At 39.3% G+C, this 20,306-nt stretch overlaps 1 protein-coding gene across 5 annotated transcripts in view; it reads right to left on the bottom strand.

The window, feature by feature from the left end:
* Positions 1-5,040: 5,040 nt before the first annotated feature.
* LOC107079092 (inactive N-acetylated-alpha-linked acidic dipeptidase-like protein 2) overlaps positions 5,041-20,306 on the bottom strand; it is a 295,727-nt gene continuing 280,461 nt past the window's right edge. For all 5 annotated transcript variants that reach the window (XM_015360862.2, XM_015360861.2, XM_015360868.2 and 2 more), the window contains 2 exons: positions 19,316-19,514; positions 5,041-13,479 (listed from right to left, as the gene is read on the bottom strand). In XM_015360862.2, the coding sequence (XP_015216348.1) occupies positions 13,281-13,479; positions 19,316-19,514 (398 nt within the window). In that variant the 3' untranslated portion in view covers positions 5,041-13,280. The remainder of the gene's footprint in view (positions 13,480-19,315; positions 19,515-20,306) is intronic.

Here is a 20,306-nt window from a genome sequence, read left to right as displayed (position 1 = left end):
ACTGCGCTTCTCGATATCCACCTGAAAAGTGAAGCCTTGGAGGTCAGACCATATAGCCTGATGCAGCAATAGAGACGTATTAACCGATTTTATTATCAGAACATACCATTTACTTTCAGACCTTGCTCCCAGCTGGATGGAGCACTCCTAGTTACCACAGTAGTTGTTTCAACTCTTCCCAACTTGTAAAAAGATAAGAAAGGGTACAAATGAGAGGAGCCGTTTGGAAGTTAGGAGCTAATTGATCACAGGATCTCATCAGTCATTTCTTGAAAGATGCCGGGGTATCAGTTTCAGCCACATGGCTGGGTTGCTTGTTGCATACTTCCACAACAGTTTTTCTGTAAAGAACTCACTCCTATTAAATACATATCCACATAAAAGCAATTTCCTATGGGTGTTTCCCTATACAGTAGGTGTCTCCCATAAAATCTACTTCTTTTGCACATGAATTTTAATTTCGTTATACAGTGTTGAATTATAACCTGTACTGTATCTGTATTTAGTGGTCTGACAGTACCACTGGAATTTTTTAATTAGTCTGACCCACATTGGTTCATTTCTGATTCCTGTAGCTTAAGTTCTGCACCCTTGTTGATATATACTGTAGTGTGACAATCCCCCTGCTCTATCTTTCCTGTCTCTCTGGACAGTGAATCCACCAATCTTACATTCCTCTCCACCATTCTCCAATTTCCAGGTCTCTGTGATTCCAATAACATCATAACTACTTGCTAATATGGTGTATTCTACATGATCTAATTTGTTTTTGCTACTCCTAGCATTTACTGTAAAGTATACTGTAAGCACTTAATTATCTGATCATTTGTATTTTTTTCTTTGGGTTCTTTTTTTGTATTTGGATCCAACTTTATCTTTACTATTTTCTCCTTTCAGTTCCAGTTTAAATGTTTCTGGGTTTCTTTCTGGATCGATGTGCCGAAATGACCGATGCCCGTTTTGTTCAGAGGTGATGTGTCATTCCTGTACAGGTGGCCTCAGCCAAGGAAAGCCTTCCAGCGCCCCAGAAAGCTGGTGCCTTTTTCTGAACGCCATGCCCACACCCAAAGTGCGGTGTTGAAGGATTAACATTTGCAATCGTTCACCTTTGCCCAGGTGCGGTGCTGGTAGGATTCCAGAGAGAACCATTGATTTAGTTCTGTTCTTCAGTTTGTTGCCAAGTTGTTTAAATTAGTGTGTTGTTAATACCAATGTCATTTGTTCCCTCATGGACAACAGCAACTGTCATCGCCTGCACTAACTGGGAGCCTGTCAGCTCCGTGGACAATATCAGTCACCTCAGCTCCAGGGAAACAGGTGTTGGCAAGCTGTTGTCATCTCACGGTTCCTGGTGTGAATTTCCAGTTGCAGTGTCCAGAGAACGGAGTCTTCAACGACCGCTGCTCTCTCTGCATTCTTGGTAGTCCTGGCAGCAGTTGTGGACGAGAGCAGCGTTAGAGAATTCGAGCCAGGAGCTGATGTCTCGGGCTCCCATCTGTGAGTCCAGCTCCGGGGTCAGAGCTGGTCTTTCTGGTGAAGTGATGCTGGGTGGTGTTGTCGATGGGCTTGTTGATCTTTACTTTCCTTCAGCCCCGGTGACCTGCTTCTTTCTCCTTCTCCTGCTGTTTCTCTGACAATCCAGGATGCAGACCTCCCTGAGCGCTAGTTCTGTTAGTTCGTCAGTTGTTTTTTTATCTGAGCCATTTCAGTTCCTACAGTTCCTTTACCAGTGCATTTACTTTTCCAGTCAGGACCTGGAGTTTGTGAGGTGGTCTGACTGCTGGATTCTCATGTTCCAGATCACTGGTTTAACTAAACACCACTTTTTTAAAATCCTAAACTATAAATGTATAATATACAGCACCTTATTTTGAAAAGTTGTTTGTTTTGCTTAGAGACAACTGTGATGTTTCTCTACAGCTGCTTAAATACTATCAGCTTTCTTGCTTACAATTATCACTTTCTCTATTTTTGTCCTGTGACACTTTGACCTTCTAACCATTTTCCGACAGTTGCCATTCTCAGTTTGACTGTAGGAACAGTCACATCCCCTACAAAGCAACTGTCTGGCAAACCAATTCTTACTCGAGTAGAAAATGGTCTTTGCCTGGTTTCATTTTTCTCTCTTCACTTACTAGGGAAGTATTGAAAAGGCAGAACAGAAGCCTATTGTACTGTGCTCAGTAGATGTTTCTGGTTTTAAGCAGTACATTCGCTGTCCTATTATGTAAATGCCCTGTTCAAAAGCACAGACACAAATACAATAGTATTTTCTGTGGGAATCAGACGGAGATCACAGTGTGCTTAAGAACATAAGAATGTTCACAACAAGAAGGCCCATCTAATTCAAATTGCTCTCTTCTTTAACATTTCAGTGTCAGGTGATTTTGTATATACAGGGAAGAAGAAAATGAACAGTGCATAATTTTAGAGCTATCAGTTGAGCAGTCTTTAACCTACTATACGTTCCACATCAAATTACTAAATGCACCTTCAAGACTGACAGCTCCAACACTATGACTCAGTCCAGTGAAGCAGGATGTAAAATTGAAGTGAACCCTTCAGGCAGTTTTAATTTATGTTGATGTGAATAGTCTTAGAACACCTCATTTGTAGAGCAATTGCATGCAACAAAAAAAAACTGATATTTCATCATAAAGAGTCCACTATTTAAATCCGTTTATGGGGGTTCTGTTTTAAAATGAATATACAGTAAACTGAAATGCCACATTACATAAAAGATCTTTACTAGTTACTATTAAAATTTTAAAAGTACTCCCGGTAGGTTTATTAACAGAAGCAAGGGACATTCTTAAATCTGAATACATTTTATGTGCACAGATAAAGAACCTCTTCTTACAAGCACAGGTTTCCTTTGAGGGGTGAACGGGCTGCTGTCAAGGGCCAGAGGGGCTTTGGGTGAGAATCATGGTCATCCTTCAGCACAAGTTGCCCGACTCCTGCGATTATGCTGAGAAGCTCTGCAGCTCGGACAGCACCGAGACGGACGAGAGAATCCCGAGCCCCTTTCCCTTTTCTGTGGGAATTGTAGATGCAGATTGAACAGCGCTCTTTAGTGCCGGTGTAGGCCCCCTCATGTTTGATATTTTTGTTTTTAACGTCATACAAAACTACTGCAAAGCAATAACAAAGCACAAACACAGTAAAGAACAAAGAAAGCTAAAATGCTGGTAGCTGGAGAGTGAGCAAGATTCCTGTGTTATCTAGAACAGGTCATCTTGAGCGTGCCCATTCTGGAATCTCAGGAATCTGGAACTGGACAGGTCAGGCATGCTCAGTGTGGAGTATTGTACAGTGATTTAGAGTACAGTACCTCTCTTTACAAAGCAATTAGAAGCCATTGTGTCTTCTGTAGTTCTCAGTGCGCTCAACCTTACTCAGAACTGGCAGCCCACTGAAGCTAATCAGCAGGAAGCCTGGAGGGGGGACTCCTGGGAAAGCTCAGGCCGCTGCTGGAAGAGGTGTTAGCGGGGCCAGCAGGGGGCGCTCACCCTGCGGTCTGTGTGGGTCCTAATGCCCCAGTATAGTGACGGGAACACTATACTGTAAAAAGGCGCTGTCCTTTGGATGAGGTAAAACCAAGGTCTCGAGCATTTTTTGAAAAGAGTAGGGTTGTTACCTTCCAGTTTCTGGATTTCCATTCTTGGTCCTGTTTCTTCTAGCAGCCATGACAAACCTACTTGGGTCACAGTCATGTCTGGAGATGTTCTCATCTTAGATTTCAAATCTGAGACAGAAACTTCTCTTCTTTACCACATCAACAGAAGGATCAAAGAATTTAAAATTGGGGGTCAACAGTTATGTAAATTTTACTTCAGTGTCACTTTGGAGTCTCTGTTACAATACTTGCTCCAGTACGGGAGAGACGAAGACAACAGACACATGTCCTCTGAAACGCCACACCGTCAGGCCTATGAAGTACAGTCCTACCCTCTTGAGTAACTGGGCAGAGACCAGTTTGAACCTGCTGCCTCACACTAAACTATATGAAAGACACTGTGATTCTGTTTGAAATTATATTGTCACATTGCAGAACAAAAATCCTTCAATTATTATGATATGATGCATCATTACCATTCCTGTCATTTCAATTGCACTATTTGTTTTGAGATTTTTGGGGCTCAAAGCAACAGCATGTAACTGTGTGTCCCCAGGCCTGCTTACTGCTGCCTAGGCCTCAATCAGTGCTGCTGGACTGACAGCCTGCTTTTAAGACAGTTAATTTGGTTTCAAATTATTAACATGCGAATCGTTTATTATGCTTTTTTTCTAAACGTATTCCTTCAGTGGAATTTTATTCAGTGATATAGCTACAGTATAAAGCATTTCTTTTGCTTTTTTTAGACAAGTGATATAATGTGGATGTAAAGTAGATGTATTATGTTAATGCAAAGTCACATTTGACAGTCTTTTCTTTAATTTTTATTTCAATTAACAATGAAAATCAATTTCTATAGCTTTTAATAGCAGTTAATAGTGCAAAATCAATACAAAAAGTAAATTACCATTTCTATTACAAAAAATAAACCATAGAAACAGAGCAAAGGTCTAATGGAAAATGGCACAATGAATATTCTTTTCACTGAGAGCTGAAATATATTAAAACGTTAATATTGAGGTTTTAATTGCAGTGCTCAGTGTCTTTCATATAGGCAAGAGAGAGCTTTGAAAAACTAATTTAACCATAACTAAAATGTACAGAGCAATAGCAAGTAATAACTTAAGATCTCTCCGTCACGGGCAGAACAACTGTCAGAACACGTTTGGTAATTAATAATGGAAATGATAAGCCATAACTGTTCACAACTCCCTGCACTGTGAACAGCAGTAAGCAAGCAGAGCTCCTGAAACTCCAACAGCTCATTCTCATCCAAAGTACATGAAAGAATATATAATCTTTGATAGAGATTTTAAATACAGTAATAAAATCATCTTTAATAGTTCTAACATGTAGCCAATATTATTATCAGAAGACCTAAACAGAATGCATAGTAAAGAAAATTCATAAGTCAAATAGAATAGCTAAAACCAGATACAAAGTTTATTGCCAGAGGCATAAGAAAAATCACAAAGTAAAAATGTATAACACCAGATATTCTACATTTCTGTCTTCCAAGTCTTCTAACCCATCATTTCTGTCATTTACAAATGTATTATGTACACAAACTTTTATATGTGCATTACATAACGTTTTTCCTTTAAAAAAGACAGCAAAAGCTTATTACTGTTACTGTATTCACTGTTGTCATACTGTTATCATTTCTGCATTGGAAATCCCACTCCTAGAACAAAATTCTCATTACTTGTATGGGCTGCTATGTCCACAGCTATTGTTACTCCACTAATGACACATCAGCTGGCTTCTGGAGGCTCTGCCTGCTGGCATTGCTCCTCAGCCACAGCAAGTCCACTCAGCAGCTTAAAGACATACACTAGTAATGTGAGTGCAACACAGCCAGAAAGAGAGAAATGTGTTTTGCAAAAGTTATGTCACTTGAAAATTTAAAGAGACTCGAGCAGGACCCTGCAAGGAAACAAGTAGAGGACAACTCCACGCTGGAAAGTCATGAGCAAAAAGAAAAAAAAACTCAACAGTGTGTTAGTCCATGAAAATCAGGAGTGCTTGACCTAGATCTGGCCTCAAGCTAAGCTTAGACACACTGACGCAGTCAGATATGACATTCCTACTTTTCATTATGGCCTCCAATGAAAACTGGGAGAGGTACTTTGTATTTTGCAGAATAACACTGTGTTTTGTTAGTAGCAGAGCAGCATTCTGCTCTCGGAGATTAGTTTTTTTTTCCATGACAAGCCTACATAGCTGAATAGTGAAGTTAACTGCCACTGAAATGCTGAATGAAGTGAAGACCACCTGCTGTTCCCGTTGATGGCTGTTATGAATCAACCTCTTCTTTTTAGGATTTCAGATGTTGTGTACAACTGTTTGGAGGTGTAACACTCGCGATTATCCCTGGGCAAAGTAAAATAATTGAATATTTCCATCGGCCATTTGTTTTATGTAGCGTTTTTCAAATTAAAGGATCTGAAAGCGCTCCAATTATAGTAGTGGACCCATTTCATCTCCACCTCGGCCACGTGTAGCACCAGCACAGGACACCCGATGGGGAGGGAGAGAGAAATTGCTTCACCAGCTGAATTATTGGCAACTTTATGGAGGGCAGATTGCACGAGCCCAGAATGAAACTAAGGCAGAATACTGCAGTTTACAGCTTACTCTGACTGACAAACAGTGTCAGGGGATCTTTAAAGACAAAAGGTCAGGACTAGGTTGGACACCTCATACACAGGAATACACCTTTACAGCACAGTGTCCCCACTCCCCTTACAGTACTTTAACATATTTGGACTTCAGTGAGGAAATGACACTTACAGTACAAGCAGGTTTCAAAGTGGGCAAGACTAGTCTCTTCAGGTGAAGTCAATTCCAGGACACCAGAGGGCATTACAGCCTGCTGTCCCAGTCTGCTGACCTGTACAATCCAGTAGGCCAGTGTGTCTTCTGTGTCTCTCTGTCGCCAGTGGACAGGGGGGAGATCTTAGAGATGAGGGCTGAATCACACCACCAATGGGCACTTTTGGAGTTGAAATATGATGGTTAAGTTAAAGCCTTTAAGGAGTCTTTCAAGAAACATCTATATTCAGCACAGCCCTACACTGCACTCAGTGAGTGACAGAGACAGATAAGGCCAAGGAAGAAAGACGACAGCCAGCCAGCACAGTTTTTATAAAATTAATATCATAAGAAAGATGGCTAGAGTGTCTGGTCAATAACCAGTATACAGATCAGGGCAGAAGTATCATGAGGTTAAACAGCTCAAAGTTAACTGGGAGAAACCAGGACAATATAGTCTTTAATCCCAGTAACTGGCATGAAGATCAGTGCAATCAAAAGAAGGCTCTGGCACTGGCATTGCTTTGCTTTCTTAGCAGAAAGGAACCACCAGGGGTGAAAGACCAGATTGCCGTGACCAAGTTATCGTTCCATAGTTTTCTAGCAAATTATGAGGAGACACAATGAGTAAAAGAGTCAGATAATAAAGTTTACTGAGGCAGGACTAAGTGTCAAATGCTGGGAAAAGATCTGGTTTAGTGTTTCAGAACCTAAATAAAGAGACAGTAAAGTAGAACCAGTAAGGAGCCAGATGTGGGAGGATCTTAAGAAATGACTGTCATCACGCACAACAGTTCTGTTATAATGCTGACAGCACCCTAATGGCTGAGGCCGGTGAACAGTCAATTCAAGTTAGGTCCAGAACTGTGCCAAAAGACTAGCAAAAGCTGTCAATCTATCACTAGCAAAAGAAAGAAAAAAGCATTAAGCATTAAAAATATCCTTGTAACTAGAAATGAAGTTTATCAGCTTGTGTTTGACTAAATGTAATACCATTCTTAAAAAAAGCAAAACAATATAACTAAATTGCTTATCATATGTCCTAAAAGTACATCATGCTTCAAGTTATTTTTTCTGAGAATATCGACTTGTTCAAACATCACAGAGATACAATCTATATTACAAGTGTTTTGCACAAATCAAGACATTTTTAATTAACTTTCAAATATATATTTTTAAAATTGCAGGAAGAATGCAAGAATGCAGGAAGTAAACAGAAGCAACCCTGACTTTATAAAGGGTATAATTCCATATAATTCCTTAACGATTTTGGAACTGCAACTTCTGAAGTTCATCAACACAGTACAGAGAACATTGCACGTCTCCTGTTTAGTGTGCATCGTCTTCTGGGGGAGTGTAAAGAGTCTGAGCAGTACAAAACCGTAAGTACAAGAACATGCAACTCTTGACTTGAAATTAATTCAACCTTTCTGTCACAAAACTTGGATTTATTGCTTCACTAGAAAATGTCATATAAAATATTTAGTAACATCAATGAAACATACATACCACAACCAGTTGCATTGTTTGTAACAATGCCTTTTTTGAATCAGGGGTATTTAATCAAGTTAATCTATGCACAATATCATGAAACATCATAAAGATTTCTTAAACAACCTTTAACTATTTTAATGCCAAACACACATCTGAAGCATGCATACTTCATTCTTAACATTCTATACATATCAGAAAAAGTAGTGCCTACATCTTCTGTTTGCCAAAACAAACACAACTGAGAAAAAGCAAAAAAACTACGAAATGCTACATGCATTTTCCAGCAATACCTATAGAATGTGTACATGCTATCTATACGTATCTATACAAATTCTTCACAGTAGCATCAAAAGTTACCATTATTAAAAACATAACAACACAATGGACACAATGAGAAAAGTACCTAAAGATTAGATCTGGACAAAACTATCTGAATTAAAACACAATATTTACAAATATCTGGATGTGATAGTCATGTCTTTCCCCAGTGACTGGAATACAGTTTCAGTAAGAAGAAAATTCGTTTCACTGTATTTATCAATGTATGTGACATTTAGCAATAGGACAAAAGTCTGAAGATGAACAAATGCACTTGGTTATCCTCCGTTTCATTTGAAGTACACACACGTTTTAACATCCAGGTATATCACGGCCCAGTTTGTTAAAAAATACAATATATAGTTCCTGACAAAGTAAAATCACCAAAACTAACACCTACTGTATTATTTTTTAATTTTGATTTTATAATTTACAAAGTGCAAAGCAATTTTCCAGTGAAAAATCATCATCATCATCATCATGATTTCTAAAATACAACTTTGCTTCGGACATTTTAAAACGTTCAGAAGGCTTTTCAAATGCACTTTGATCTATAAAAAATATTCACATATAAATAATGTTAACCAGGATTCATTCATATTCAAAAAGATTTCTCAAAGCATTTGCTGGTGTTAAGAATACAAGAACACTTAGTTCTCAATACAGCATTTTATACTTCTTGTATTTTGTTTTTCACACATAATGCCGTTACTAAGGTTTCACAGAACAAGTACAAACTGTTCACTCATACGCAAAATCATTTCATAATAATATTAAAAAACAATAAAAATCTTGGTTGGTAGTGCCAAAACTTCATCATCAAAACGTTAATCAATTAAGTAAAGAGGACCTAATTCTATAATTAGTGCAAATCTCGAAAGAAATACAGAGAACAAGATTAAGAACAAAAGAGATCAAGACCTCTCACTGGAGCTTGTTCATGCGATCACATTGTCTCTTCCTACATTTCTGGTCAGCTTCCATTTTTCCACTAGCTGATTGTACAAGGCTTACACTTCACGTACTGTATACTGTACACCTGACATTGCACCAATACACCGACACAAACACAGGAGAACACGTTAGCAGTGTCACTCGGGTTGTCAGAATCAAACCTGACTTGTAGGCCGCCCCTTGAAATCTAGAGCGGCTGATCCTAAAATACGTTCCAGGAAAGCGTCTGATAATCCGGGATCGCTTCCCATGGCGTGCAGGATACATTGGCACACGGCATTATTTGAATATCGTGGAATTATTGTGGCTTTTTGGGATTGAGGGGGCTTGTATTTTCTTGGGATAATGGTAACTGTCGCTGTTGCACTATTTAGCGGCTCGGTGAGGCAAAGCAACATCCGCTCTAGATGACATGATTGCAGCAGAATCCCCTCGGCGCAGCTCCGTTTGTCCACAGCCCTCCCAGACAGCTGTCTGTTTACAGGTTTTACAGTACAGGGATGCCAGGAGTTTGGGCACCAGTCATGTGTTTATCGGTGTTAAGTCCACTCTGGCTTAAAGGTGAATAGGCATGTCTGACAAATCGCTAACAAATAACAGCGCTCGATTTAGCTAACATTTCTAGCTTATCCTGATGTCTCACTGCATTGACGGCCGCTTGTGTAAGGATTCATGTGCACCACCTCCTATACCAATGTGTCAAATTGACCCAAGAAATAAAAATTGTGCTACAGTATGCAAAATACTGCAGAATAATTTTATTTGAGAGCTAACTACGTTATTATAATGCTTCAATACTGTACAGCCATTTTCATGAAAATGGTTACCATTTCAGATGACTTGATACACACAGTACTTGCAGCTGTATCTTAGGCATTTGCAGTGATAATTAGAAATCTTTATCTGGGATATTGTGAGTTTACAGACTGGCATATCTCTGGAGACTGAGACACATGACCAAATCAACAGTTCCAGTCACAAAAGGTGGAATCTTCATACATATTTTTGGTATTATTAAAGAGGGAAATGGATTTTTACTCACACACACACGAATCTGAACATCAGAATCATTTTTGAACCTTTCAAAACTAGAATTTGAGACTTTAAAGCATTATTTTTTTTTCATTTGAAGGCACATTCATGAGTTAAAGCTCAGTGTAAACTTGGTCTCCCTGAATAAAGTTTTCCAAAAATTCAATTTCTATCAATTTTGAAAAGCATGTAAATCAAACCATTTTTAAAACGTTTTATCAATATGTCACAGGTGAAACACACACTATCAAATTTCACCTTATCCCTCTTTAGCACCCTAAATAGAAAGAAAAATGAATGCCAACTTTAAAAGATTTTTTTTACAAGGATTGGAAGCAGAGACACTTTGAATTTTGAACGTCACCAGAAGAACTACTGTTCATTTCTGCATTATTCTTGAAATGAGATTGTATAAATCCAGTTTCCACATTGAAGTAATTCATGAGCACTTTTTCAGTCCTTTGAAAACTTTGGAGCATGACTTTTATATCAAAATAAGGCCAAACGCTGAACTGTCTGCTCTGGCATTTTCTGTGTCTAAAAATATTACAATACAGTACCACTTATCTGGCTCAATATTCATATAAAATTGAATACAGCCTCCTTGATATCTGCTGCTGCGAAAAGCAAAGAGACTTATTGTACCCAGAGTCAGGGAAGACGCTGTTTGTTTAAACTCGCCGTTGACCAACACCCCAAGCTTGACCACCAGTGATGAGTGGACCCATTGCTGCTCAGTTCAGCTTCACAGACCGCACAGACAGGCTCTACATGGAGGTGCTACTTGCTGGTTTGATGGGGTCCACCTCTATGCAGCATGTTAAATTTACTGCAGCTAAACAGCCATTTTCTCCTTTTTAACATTTGCGTGTATAATTAAACTTTTATGCAAATTATTTATATATATATTTACACATGTTGGTCATTCCATATCAAATCAACCGAAAAACCCATATACTGTAAGAAAGCTCTGGAATGCAGAGACACTACACCAGTTTCTAAACTCTCACTCCAATCTCTGAACTTCAATGTAGCCCAAGGAGAGACACGTGGGTCAGGAGTTTCTCGATGGGCAATCTTCCTGCGCCACCGTAATTAAATGGGCAATTTTCCCTGGTTCCCCTGGGGAAGGTGGCACCCTGAACATGTTCCTAACCTCACTAATTCTGAACTGCTCATTTAGATCCATCCTATGGGTGTTTTCTCAGTGTCTCTGGAACGGTAGCCTAGAGGGTGCTCAAAAATAGGCAAATAATGAATTGTGCACTTTTCTAAAGAACCTTTTAATTTAGCCCATGGGATAGTCTGCACATGTGCTCAGTTTTCACAGAACTGTCCTGGATATAACAGATCCATGGCCCAGTCCAGACACAGATAAACTGAGATGAATGATAACAAGGACAGCAAAGCCCCTCAGATGTGCTTCTTGACCAGAATATACTTTTAAAGAAAAGAGAAATCAAAGTGGGCTTTCTTAGCGTGGCTTGTGAAATGGGCTCAACAACAGCATCCCATATCACACAGGGGGCATCAGCATCTGGAAACAGGGATGAAAGGGGAAATTATCATTAAAAAAATCTGCCTTCTGCATAAGGATCATTAAGCTCCAAAGCCAGTAATGTGGGCTTAATTTTACAAAGGGATTAAGCCATTCTGTGTTGCTTTTACATTTTCAACATCTTAATCTCCTCCACTAATTTCTAATTTAATGGTAAATTCCAATGCCTTGACCAATACTTGTCAATTACAGTACCTGTAACCCATTCTAGACAGAGCTTTTTAAACTGGTGAGCTGAGTATTCATACAATCCAGACACCGAACAGCCTTCATAACAACTTCAGAGAAGTCAGCCTCCAGGCCATTGATGGCTCTACACTGTATATACTGTATTTATGGTTTCTATTTTCCCAAGGAAAGTGGCAGTGTAGCAGCCCTTCTCCAGTTAGTGTTAAATCCATTGACATTAATCTTATTTTATGGCCTGTTTTGATGTAAATATACATTTATTTATGAATTTCTAAAAGCCCATGCACCTTGAAGAGCAGAAGTAAGGCACATAAAGATTGTGCTTTAAGAAATAACCATCTGTATTCTTGATTGATCATCAGAAAGATGTTGCTGTGCTCTATATTTTGAAATACAGACATCCTAGTACAATGCTACAGTAAGTGTTGCAGAAGTGTGACAGAGCTCATGTATTGGATACAAGGCCTGCTGTTGTCCTGCGGGCTAGCATTTGTGCTTTTTATTTGTTTTTGTTTTTCCTTTTTTCAATGGATTCTCTGAAATATCATAAATGACATGAATCATGCATTGAAAAAAAAGTACATTTAAACCACACATTTTATAAAGAATGACACAAAATGATATCGTTGCAGTGGAGTTTCCCTGGCATGCTGTTCAGCAGCACTGTGCCCAATGCATTTCCACTCCTTAGCAATAACTTGCATTTAATGCTGGTAAATGACAAACTGATTCATCCTCCAAGGCTGCTGTCAATTAGATTTACTCGCCTGCTGCATTTGTCACATTCCAGCCTCTCCCTGTTTTCCGTGACGGTATGTTTATTTTTCAATTTGGACCTTCGGGTGGTTGAGTGCTGTTTTTTCAATGTTACTGTCATTATTCTCTGTGAAAACCACAAAGACATATCCATATACATACAGTACACGCTTCGATGTCTTCAAACATAAAAGGCAAAACCGAAGAAACTACCGACATTAAAGCCACAAAAATCAACATTTCATAAAACGAATAACAACTAAGGAACAAAAAACCTGGTACCTAATATTTTCCAAGCCCTGAAAGCTCATTATGTGAGCAGTGCACTCATAATAAATATTGCATTCTAGTTTTGTTGTATTGCTTTTGCCCCTGTATTTGTTTTTCTTAACCTCCAATATTATTTCCAGATCAAGACAAGCACACCCATACTGTATATTCCACCACAGCTGTCTGCTGTCCCCACGCAGGTCCGACTGAAGCGGATGGGCTTCTCCAACACAACACCTGGAGTCCCTGCCTTCTCCAGGACCCGAGCCAAGTGGATCAGTTTTTCCTCTTGGGGTCGTTCTCGAAGAGGGCGATCCCAGCCCTGAGGTGTCTCTCTGCCGAGCTGATGGCGTTGGAAATGGCAGACAAGGACAGGAGTGCAGTCTCGTTGGAACGGTGCAGCTTCAGCACGTCTTGGGCGTCCATTAATATGGAGAACCGCGGTGTCCTTTCGTCTAAAGTGTACAAAATATTTCTGCACCCAAGAAAAAAAACAACAGTGGAAAATCAGACAACATGATGGACACTGTTCAGAAACATTTTGAAAACTCTAAAATTCACATTCTCAATTGATTCATTTTAGTTTTTTTTTTATCAGATTCCTATTCGAAGAAGCTTTGTTTTACCTCCTGCACTCAGAAACAAAAACAATATGCTTAACATAAATCTTTCATCAAGAACAAGACTTCTTGTAATAATAAAGTTTCACCAAATAATTCCTTAATTCCAAAGATCCTAATAACGATTGTCAAAAAAGTTTGTTTTGCAGTTCCCCTGTCTCCACTGCAAGAATATTTTGAGTTTTGGGTTTATTATGCTGTGTGTTAATCATACAGCAAAAGAGCCCCTATTTGACATGAACACTTGATTGATTGAAACAGTCTGGGATTTCGTCTCTTTAGAAATTAAAAGGCAGACAACCCTGAAAAGTGGCACATCTTTATTATTATGAGGAATCAATTTTGTAAATGTATTTCCAGATATGTTTTTTGTTTAAGAAATGCAAACAGGGAAACCAGGGCAGACAGACGAGCACATTAAGTATTCCCAGCTGTGGTTGCCATGCGGCTCAATGAGATTGCTGAATACATTATTGATATGATGTTAATGAAATTGCAACATGCATCAGTCATGTTAATGAACGCGCATCTGTGACAGCCTTGGATGACTGCATTGTTTCGCAGAGAAACCCAAGGCCTAATAAGCCCAGATCTCCTTCAATGCAAACAATACAAAGTGTAAAAATCAATCAACCATAGACTGGAGACCTTTTAGATATCAATTTTATGTCTGAGAAGGTGTCGGTATTTCTCCTTCAGTTTGTTTGGAACCAAAAGCTGTGTCATTTAAAACCTTTAATAGCTTAAGCTTGTCTGGGTTTCAGAGAGGTATTAATCTTACAGCTAAATTCTGTTTAGGTAAATTTGGGAAATCTAAAAAAAAAAATGTAACTCCAGAAGAATATAGCAATTTTAATATATACTGTATACAGTATGAAGAAAAATGTAAAGGTGAAGAGGAGCCAATATCCAGCGGGAAAAATATACTTATCATACCTGCACACAGAGGGAGAAAAACACTTCTCTTTTAATTTATTTTGTCTTTCAAAGGATAACAATTGGTAAAGCATCTTCATATTACAAACTGCGGGGGCACACAAAAATTAAACGAGCAGGTCAATAGCTCTCTCAGGCTAATCTGTATTGGGCTGCTGAACGGGCTGTAAATAGCCCTGATTACAGTACCACTCAGCATGCCTTACAGTGAATTCCAAAACTGAAACATATTCTATACATCATTCTTTGATGAATGAGCTATACTGTACGTTCTGGAAAAATAGATTTTTTATGCATTTTATTCATTTATTATCATTTTTTAATAACTAGAATGGATTGTAGGCCACATGCACACATGCAAACAAAAAAACTGTGTAAGAAATTAACCTAGAGGAACTGGAAAGAAACTACAAAGAACACAATCTTTCGAACTGTATAGTTCAAAGTAAAACAAAATGCCTGGAGCCACAGTGCAGTCATTTGTGGGACAAAAATGAAAGGCTTTTGGGACATTTTTCTTCATGCTCCTGCATCGCATATTGATTTTTTCTTTAAGTGGGTAGCACAGACCAAAGTGGAATAAATAAGGTAATTCTTCATCTGTAAACAGGGAGGCTTAGGGTTAGTTTGCAGTCTTGACCTTCAGACTTCAACCAAGTTTATATCATTAAGTGTCCATTTATAATTTACAGACTGTCTTTTTATTGGGATAAAAAGTGTTCTTTAACTTTCAGGTCCTGCTCAGGACTGACTTTGAAGTGCCAAAGCACAATTCCCACTTAATTAAAGCGTTATGAGTAGAAATTCAATTAAGGACGCATCAAAAACCGATGCAGTCTGCAGTGTTCACAGACCAAGGCTCAGACATGTCCTTTTTAATAAAACCTTGAAAATGGAGTCCCCTGATGCCGGGGCTTTGGCTACAGAGAGTGCTGCTCCTGTGCACTGACCTTCGCAGCACAAAAAGCTCAGACTTTGAAATGCACTCTCTCCCCCAGTCAAGAGAGGCAGAGGAATTCAAGGTCTGCACGCTCCTGCCTGAACCACAGGGACACCCTTTCCTTCCTCTCTGTGGAGCGCAGACACTCCAGAGCCAGTCATGCTGATTTTCTGGTGCCAGAGTCTTGGCTTCATTGTCTGCCTTGTCAGGGGCTGTTTTGTTTTCCGTACAGATTCAGGTCAGAATGTGCTCTCCTCACTGCAGAACTCCTTGTTTTTAGAAAGAAGTCTTAATTAGTCTGGTTTTGGCAATAGGTGCTGAAATGTTATGTGTGTTGGGTAACCATTAGAGTTGCCTGAGTCACCCATAGAGAAGCAAACTGGTAAAAAAATAACTGAAAAAGCAGTCTGATACCAGATAACTCAAACACAGTCTGAAGTGTGAAAATAATGAAACATGATATAATGCATGTTTTGAAGAGTCTGACCTGACTTCCCTTTTTAGCACTAGTTTCACACAGTAGCTCTAAAAAGAAGAAATCACCTTAACATCAGCCTACTTGAAGAACTCCTGCCCTTGAAGTTTACTTTTCTGAAGAGATTCACTGGAATAAAACTGTAATTGAAGCATAATACTAAACCAGAATGATAAAAGAAAGCCTCCAGAAGCCTCAGGCTGGCCTCCACATCTCTCTTTTTTTCTCTCACACACTATCTAATGGACAAAGGCTTTCCTGGCTCAACACTACAAATTGGGCTCAACAAGGAGAGCTGTATCCCCGGTGCCTGTCAAGGTATATCAATTCCTTGCTGACAGTATAAAGACATGCGTTTCATCTGCAGTCTCAGACCATACAGAGTGCTTTTCAACACCATCACTCTTCTCTGTCTGAGCCAGGTCAAATTCTTCACAGCTGTCACCCTGTTTTTTCTGTCTGCTGTTTATTTATTTCATTATTTAAGATTGACAATATATGTATATTATCATCCCTCCTGCCCTGTGAACTACTTTCCAAGTCAATCACTCAAGTCATTATGAAACCTGAAGGTTACCCTCTTACAACGTGATAGAAATCAAAGATTTGTTTTGTGTTGATTTGGAAAATAAGGGGACACTGGATACAGATGATAAAGACAGGTAAAAAACTAAAAATATCTACCTGCAGTACATTTAGCGGTACAGTAGAAGAACAACTGAAAAAAGAAACAAGTTGAACCCATTATGCTCTCCCTGGGTGCTGTGCAGCTGTTGTTGTACAATTTTGATGTGTCAGGCTCAATTCTGCAACAGAAACTAAACCTCTAACCAATGACAAGGCATTTCTGAAGGACTCTGACCAACGAGCGCATTCTAATGACTTTTTATCTCCAGAATGAGCAGGCAACTAAACTAATACTGAGCCAGAATGTGTTCCAATACAAGATTGCACTCTGCATACTGAATTCTGCAGTATGGACAGCTGCCTGGAAAAGCAATCCTCTCCTGTTGCAGGCCCAGTACTGGTCAAGAACTCCGAACGGACCCTAAACCAGGAGCAAATAAAAAGAGCCGGGATGTGTGCACGCAAAATGAGAAATACCATAAAAAAGTAAAAAGGGAAATGATAAAGGGTGATGGAACAGAAAGACTATCAGACTGACAAGCCCCACAGCCCAAACAGACACATGCCAAGACGTGCACACACACTCACTGGGCAAAAAGCCACCTGCATTAGGTGGTGGGGCTCAGTAGGAGCACCGTGAAAAGAATGGGGGCCATGGAAGATCCTACGTTGGTTATTGGGGTGTTTGTAAGGGCCTCCTGGACAAATCCAACCATAGGTATTTACAGTCTGGCCTCACTTACATCAATTTTGTATTCTTGAAAAACACTATGCACATTGCACATTATTACTTGTTCTGTACTTAATATACTCAACAATCTCCATAAAGTAGACAATGATTAGGGCCAAGAGATGCACAAAATTCGAATTAAAAAAGTCAGACACAATAAACCTTTAATGCTCACAGGGTATGAGGCAACCTTTTAATTTTTTTATTTCAATTGTGTTAGGAGCTGCGTCCAGTTATACATACTCTTACGTTTTAACGATAAACATTATTATAGCTGAGTCCTCATTTTATGAATTAATTTCAATTACATTAAAACTAATTACAGTGTGGATAATTAAAGACAGACTGAAAATCTGTGCAGTAATGTTGTAGACAATGCTGTATTTCTCATTGTTTTTAATCTCATGTGGTTTTAACATTGTTAAATCCAGGAAAACATTGTAATTTAAGTTTTCTGTGAAGGAATGCCATCAATTCAAAACTGATAGTATTGTTTTGAAAATGGGAAATAAGGTGTATCCTGCAGATACAAAAATTAATTTGATACATTTTAAAAAAATCTGATATAATTTGGTTTTAATATAAATGTAATGTGGAATTATGGTTATAATGGGGTTCTTTAAAGTGCATTCGCACATGTAAATTAGCATGTTTTATGTTTTAGATTATAGAATATTGTAACTTCCAGTAAAAAACACACAAGATCTCAAAACTGTTTTTAAAATGGTACTTGCATGATATAATTCCAGAACTTTACCAGGACTAAACAGAAAGCCCTACATTCACCTTCATGAGACTCAGACTTAAGCCTAAGCAACACTCACTCACGAACATCAGAGCACATGAAACTTTTTTTAGAATGGGAAACATTAATTGTATTGAAAAAATGCCAAAGGCTTCTATTTTGTTCTTTGCATTTTCATAAGGGCATAAGAAGACTATAAACGACAGGATATCATCTTCCACAACATGGCTGGGCAGCCTGTTTCATACTGTACTCCCACACTCACTTTTACACTTTAACGCTTGTGTTTTAAAAGTACTATCCTCTTGCTTCCATTTTTCCATTTTTCATATTTCATTGCTCATTCGGAAGAATCTGGCTCATTTTCCACTAAGAATGTAAGATAATCCTTATCTGTTGGGAGGCCAGTATATTCACTGAGTGCAAAGCGTTAATGTCGTATTTAACATCTTGATGGAAGCTGTTCTGGTCCTGGTGTCATAACTTTAGATTTGTCAATTCACAAAAGCACATCACTAAAAAAATGTCTAAAGACTCAAAAAGTTTTCACTATTCATGCAATAAATAAAGTGCAAAAGTTCAGGCAAAAAAGCCAGCAACTTCATAGCACTCTTTAAATTGTTAAAATAATTAATTTGAAAAAGATGCAAATAAGTATCTGTGTGTACATCCTGAATTAGGATATCACAGGGAGTTATACGATTACTCATCAGGACTCTCCACAAAGTTGCTGACTTAGCTCTCAGAGCTCAGAACACAGAGCGCATAACACCGAAGACAGAGCACGGAGCACAGAGCACAGAGCACAGAGCAAGTAACACAGAGCACAGAGCGCAATCCAGAGAACAAATAACAAAGAGCACAGAACACAGAGCCCAAAGCACAGAAAACAGAACACGGAGCACAGAACACAGAGGCTGTTCTATAGCTCTTACACTGAAATGGGGTAAGAAGAACTGTAACTTTGACTGCAGGTATGAAAATCCTAAAATGTACACAGAGTTTAGATTTGCAGGAGCTTCAGAGATAGTGAAGGGCATTCTTTTCAGTATAGACCATTTTCAATGCCCTCGCTCTGCAGTGAGAAAATGAGTGAGTGTCAGACTTCTTGTACTGTTTCAGAGCGGATCAGACCTGAGAAGGTCTCACTGCTAGGGACCGGGTTCTACCGGATGGGTTTCAAGGCAGGGCAAGGTGCTGTCTCTAGCACATCTGTCTTGTGTCTGATCTGCTCCCACCTGTAACAGCCCGGAGGCGCCGGAGAAGCGAGGAAGTTCTTCTCCAGGTCCTGCAGCACGTCGTTCAGCATGCGGACCCGCAGGGGGTCCCGCTCGCGGGGGTCGTTGGCGGGGCGCATCTCGTCGGACTGGAAGAGCTGGGCGCTCTCTCTCAGAGCGCCAGCCAGGGCCAGCAGCCGCTCTGTGGGCAGCTCGTCATCTGGGAAACAGAAAAGAGGGATCTGGCATTTGAACACTCGACACTGGAATAGTAGAGTAGAGGGCAGGGTGCCCTGCTAACCCCATAACCCCCACTCCTTGTCCCAGGTTCACTGACACCATCGCACCTCCTCTCTCAGGGAGCCCAGAAACACAGGAACTGCAGGCTGTACTCCACACAACAAGGGCAGCCACAGCGCTGCAGGTATTACAGGGTGTTTGAAATAATGCAAAGGAGTCTAGAAAACTGGCTGACAGATAATTATTAGCCCATAACTGGTGCAAAATCATTTATTCAAATGAGTCACCCGTGAGCCCAGCTGGATTGCAAACCCACAACGTGCTACTGCTCTGAAGGACAAGGTTTGTGGACCGTGGGTGTATCAGAGAATTACTCAAACAAAATTGATCTGGTTTATTCATTCTCTACTTCCTGTATATAAAGAGATAATGTACACAGAAATGCATTAAACCAAGGAAAACAAAAAGAGATTCTATGTTTCTTGACTGGTAATTATATCAAATGCATTCCATTTAAAACAGATTTTTATGAATGGTGCTCTTCTCTCTTCAATTTCTTAACATTCCCAAGTAATGCATATATTTTTAAGACTATTTGTTACCACATCGGGATTGCATAATCATAATGATTACAGACACTTTCCGCATAAAGGCAAGACTATTAAATGCTTCAGAAAATTTCCAATTGAAAAAAAAAAGGAAAAATACAGCAATGGCACAAAATTGAATTTGCTCTTCAACGTGATAGCTACTGTACAATTTTAACATGAAC

This window comes from Lepisosteus oculatus, chromosome 13, assembly GCF_040954835.1.
Source record: "Lepisosteus oculatus isolate fLepOcu1 chromosome 13, fLepOcu1.hap2, whole genome shotgun sequence".
NCBI lineage: Eukaryota > Metazoa > Chordata > Actinopteri > Semionotiformes > Lepisosteidae > Lepisosteus > Lepisosteus oculatus.
The sequence above is the reverse complement of the archived record's forward strand: the minus strand, read 5'-3'. Positions and strand labels throughout refer to the sequence as shown.